General features: G+C 41.7%; 1 protein-coding gene across 1 annotated transcript; it reads left to right on the top strand.

The window, feature by feature from the left end:
* The first annotated feature begins 630 nt into the window (after positions 1 to 630).
* On the top strand, positions 631 to 4,138 carry LOC145452748 (uncharacterized). Its single transcript, XM_080330901.1, has 5 exons — positions 631 to 729; positions 797 to 974; positions 1,031 to 1,126; positions 3,453 to 3,572; positions 3,987 to 4,138. Exons 1-5 carry the CDS (start codon positions 631 to 633, stop codon positions 4,136 to 4,138), a joined length of 645 nt encoding a protein of 214 aa, XP_080187027.1.
* Positions 4,139 to 5,102: the final 964 nt, after the last annotated feature.

Here is a 5,102-nt window from a genome sequence, read left to right as displayed (position 1 = left end):
ATGGATGGAAAGTCATTTGCTCTGCAGGTTGGTTATACTAATGTTCAGTTGTTGTCTGTAACATTTTCCTATCAATATTTCTCAGTAACTTACAGTCAGTGCCTTGAATCTGCATACGGGCTCCCAGTACCAGGCTATTGGGCACATTCTACCCCGACTCATCCGAAAATACTAAGCCGGTCAAGTGACAGTTATTATCAAGCTGATAGATATGCAACATTAATTCAAAGAACTGTTCAGATGTAAGTTGATGAGATCATTCACGGATAATTTTAAATTCTGAGTTGTGTTGAAAGTCAATGAGCAATTATGGCATATTTTGGCTATTTTACCATTAGGTGGACAACTGCACATTCCTACCTCATGTGTATAAGTAGTATATTTTAATAGAAGTGATAGCAACATCGCCACAAGAGAATGCAGGTTTTTTAGCCATTGCCAGTCTATCCTGAATCATGGTGTTGGTCATTAAGGGCATTGGTTTGGAGGCTAGATAATGCGCAGTTGTGAATAAGTAGGCTGCGAAAGACTTATACTTCTTATATTTAAAACAGGCCCTATGAGTTTCTTACAAAGCCGTCGAATTCGCTTGATGAGATAAAAGATGAAATTAACCAGCTAACGGTAGAGATGAAACATATGCATGATAAAGTCAATGAAGACGACTCCAGGGAAGATTTTGTTGAAGCAGACAGTGCAGAAGAGCTGGATATGCTGTTGAAGAATCAGGTCAGCACAACAATTTATGAGTCGGAACAAACCGCTATGAGCTAAGCATCTTTTTGATATATGTCAGATCCCATCTGCTGTCGCACTGAAAATAGTGAAACCAAATCTTCGGGCTACAGTGCGTGCATTTTTCAAGTATATTATGACTCAAAGACTTGCCCAGAAGTATTCATGGACAGGTGCTTCTCGTCAAGGTGGATTTAAGATAGCCGTGCAAGGCTCAAATATTTGGCGTCATCTTTTATGTGAGTGGTATGACAGTTTCATTCCATTTCGTTGCTTGAACTTCAGTTCGTTCCAGCTGTCCTGCAGCATACCGGATTCAGGCTCGCTACCCATCATGAAATTTCAGCGCACATAAAAACTGTTCTACATGGAGTGCCGGATTGGGATGCTGGTCGCCGAAAATGAAATAGTGTTGCCTCAGGTATCCGATCCTAATTGCAAAATAGTATGAATTATTGTATATTGTAATTCGTCATTTCCAAAATTTTGCCTTGAAATACTCTTCAATGACCATCAAGTAAGTAACCACACGTGCCATCAGAAAAGGTGGTCTGTAGACATGTAAGTACTGGACAAAATAGCTCAGTATACTTGGGAATAACCATCTGTCTTATAGTTCAGGTTAGGTTGAGTTATGGTTTAGAGTTGTCATTTATCAAGTAACATACTTGGGTGTGAGATGATCAAATGACGCACAACCAGAAATGATATGATGAAGACAATCAGTGCTAATTCATAGCGAAAATATAATAATAATGTTTACATCTTATTTTCCAGATCCTTAATACAATTAAATAGTATATTCATATTGAAATGAACCCGAATATTTTCGGCTGACACTCGTCAGGGGTAATCGTCAGCAACTAGTAGAGAATTGGAAAGAACATTGTATATCAACAATCGTATCACAAAACATGACGTCACCAGCATGAAATTTCGAATGAGAGAGCGTTCAATGTACTATTTTTAGGTGATACACGAACTCCTTTTGTTGACAGAGTTTTGGTTGGTGTATTTTGATAAAAGTTGATTCCAAGGCACACAAATGGAATTGTGAACGACCTCGACCTACGATTCGAAATCGGTCGTCTCGATAATTATTCGCACAAATCGGATTATCCAACAGATGTTTGCCGATGGCAGAATGAATGGTCTTTGATCGATCAGCATCAATCTTAAGTGGATGAGTTAAGGGTGAGCTTTTCACATCGCGTGACGCACGTGTTCTGTTAAATCTGGGGACATGTTGGTTTATGCGGTCCTGCAGACGTCTTGACGTTCTTCCCACGTAGCCGCAATCACAGTGGCACCTATATTCGTACACTACATTACTTTGTTGAAGTGCAGGAAGCACGTCTTTGCATGTTGAAGGGAGCAGTTGTGTTGTTGTAAAAATCACATTGGTTTTGACTGTATCGTAACATTTACCGACAGCAGAAATCAATTGTTTTTCAAAGCGGGTGGAAATGGGGCCAATCCAAGGTAGATGGATATAAACATCTTTTATTGTTCGTGCGGTGGGCTCTGCTCGTTTTTCTGCGTTGAATTGCGTTAATTTCCTCTCCATGCCGCGGCTGATGACGTGTTCAGGGTAACCGTTATCAAGTAAGATTTTTCGGATGTAGTCAAGTTCTAAACTCAGTTTGTTACGCGAACATATCATTAACGCTCTATGCACGAGTGTGACTATGAGGTTAATTTTTCTGCGCCGAGGACTGAATGAATTCCAGCGGAGATATTGGCCTGTGAATGTCGGTTTCCTGAAAACAGACGTTTCAAATTTGTTGGTATTGCGCTTTTCAACTAATACGTCCAGAAATGATAACGAGTTATTGCGTTCTTTTTCTATTGTGAATTGCAAGGCCGGGTGAAGCGAGTTTAAGCGAATGAGAAATTGGTCACACTCCGATTCATTCCTGAAAATGACAAATGTATCATCTACGTATCGGCGGTACAATAGTGGTTTGGCGAACTCACGCTGGGACAGAAGCTCGCCCTCGTAATACCCTACGAAAATGTTGGCCAAAATAGGTCCCAGGGGACTACCCATGGCTAAGCCGTCTATTTGGCGAAACATGACCTCGTTAAAGCTAAATTCCACGCAGCAAGTTGCCGCTTGTAAAAGTTCAACAAAGACGTTACGCGGGATTGATGGTGGCGGTAACTTACCACCGTACAGCGCGTTGGCACAAATATCAATAGTCTCATGCAGCGGAACGTTCGTAAAAAGACTAGAGATATCAAATGAGCTCAGAAACACGTCTGGATTCGGCAAATCCAGGTTTCGTATTTCACCAGCGAACGTGAACGAATCGCGAACACATTCCGTGCCGTACAATTCCCGAACCGGTTCCAAAATGTCAATAAGCCATTTTGCCAGCTGATGGTGAGCAGACCCGATCATGGAAAGTATAGGTCTCACTGGGACATTGTCTTTGTGAGTTTTTGGCAGTCCGTATATGCGTGGTCTTTGCGATCCCGTCGGTCTGATGGCGCTGTATGTTTCTGCCGTTAGGACACCGTTTTTCTTCAATGTCAGCAAACGGTTGGTCAGTCGTCTTTCAATTTTAGGTGTATTATCAAATTCCGAAACCGAACCATAAGCGAGATAAATTTGGTTTTGTCATGCAATATTGATTCCATTTTCGAAATGTAGTCAGCTTTGTTAAGAATGACAACACCGGATCCTTTGTCTGGTTTGGTGATGTGAATTTCAGGGTTGGATCGCAATGCTTTGATGGCTAGGAAACACTCTTTGTTCATCAGGAAGTCCGCCTTGTCGACCGGGCATCCACAATACGAATGCGCCAAATCTGATAACCGAGCTTTGAGAGCAGGTATACCCTCGTCTGATTTAGGTTCGTGGTGTTTTAATTGGCCGAGGAGAACTTCAAATTCCGCAAATACCTCCTCAGGCGGCAGGCAAAAATTGAGCCCATGGGATAACACAAATTCTTCAGTCGGGCTTAGCTTATGATCTGATAAGTTGAGTATATTCTTCTTGCTTGGACTTGCATTACTACCGAATCGCTGGCTAACTAAGCGGTTAATGCCACGTTCGCTCCTTGTTGAATTCTGCTTTTCTTTGATAGTATCTATCGATGCCAAATAACGGCAGAAGCGAAATAAGTCGAAAAACGACAGGATTGAACGTACTTCCTTCTGCAGCGATCGACAAACACGGCGGAGAGTAGTAACCAACTTCTCATTCTTCCCAATCTCGTCATATAAAACCGCTTGTTCCATTCTAGGATTGAGGCGGGCGCGTGATTTTTCTATCCTGTTTTTGATAAATGCTGGTAACGTCTTTTTTGCGATACAAGCCTTCAAAAAGGCTGTTGTTGATACCGCAGTTCTCAATCTTCCCCTAGTCTTTATCAGCTGGTTTAGGATACGCAACTGACTTTCACTGTACCGCTTTCGGAAATATTTGAAGAGCTTCTTGGAGGTACAGAACTTCAATATACAATTAAATAGTATATTCATATTGAAATGAACCCGAATATTTTCGGCTGACACTCGTCAGGGGTAATCGTCAGCAACTAGTAGAGAATTGAAAAGAACATTGTATATCAACAATCGTATCACAAAATATGACGTCACCAGCATGAAATTTCGAATGAGAGAACGTTCAATGTACTATTTTTAGGTGATACACGAACTCCTTTTGTTGACAGAGTTTTGGTTGGTGTATTTTGATAAAAGTTGATTCCAAGGCACACAAATGGAATTGTGAACGACCTCGACCTACGATTCGAAATCGCTCGTCTCGATAATTATTCGCACAAATCGGATTATCCAACAGATGTTTGCCGATGGCAGAATTAATGGCCTTTGATCGATCAGCATCAATCTTAAGTGGATGAGTTAAGGGTGAGCTTTTCACATCGCGTGACGCACGTGTTCTGATAAATCTGGGGACATGTTGGTTTATGCGGTCCTGCAGACGTCTTGACGTTCTTCCCACGTAGCCACAATCACAGTGGCACCTATATTCGTACACTACATTACTTTGTTGAAGTGCAGGAAGCACGTCTTTGCGTGTTGAAGGGAGCAGTTGTGTTGTTGTAAAAATCACATTGGTTTTGACTGTATCGTAACATTTACCGACAGCAGAAATCAATTGTTTTTCAAAGCGGGTGGGAATGGGGCCAATCCAAGGTAGATGGATATAAACATCTTTTATTGTTCGTGCGGTGGGCTCTGCTCGTTTTTCTGCGTTGAATTGCGTTAATTTCCTCTCCATGCCGCGGCTGATGACGTGTTCAGGGTAATCGTTGTCAAGTAAGATTTTTCGGATGTAGTCAAGTTCTAAACTCAGTTTGTTACCCGAACATATCATCAACGCTCGATGCACGAGTGTGCCT

This window comes from Botryllus schlosseri, chromosome 12 (genome assembly GCF_051294905.1).
Source record: "Botryllus schlosseri isolate E-star chromosome 12, Bs_hap1, whole genome shotgun sequence".
NCBI lineage: Eukaryota > Metazoa > Chordata > Ascidiacea > Stolidobranchia > Styelidae > Botryllus > Botryllus schlosseri.
Note: the sequence above shows the minus strand (reverse complement) of the source record. Positions and strands in the feature narration are given on the sequence as shown.

Bases quoted from the DNA above. Each gene is read 5' to 3' on its own strand.
- LOC145452748 (XM_080330901.1), top strand. From the start codon at position 631: ATGAAACATATGCATGATAAAGTCAATGAAGACGACTCCAGGGAAGAT. The intron at 730-796 runs GTCAGCACAACA...GATATATGTCAG, and splicing joins ATATGCTGTTGAAGAATCAG to ATCCCATCTGCTGTCGCACT. The intron at 1,127-3,452 runs GTCGCCGAAAAT...TGTGAATTTCAG, and splicing joins AGTGCCGGATTGGGATGCTG to GGTTGGATCGCAATGCTTTG.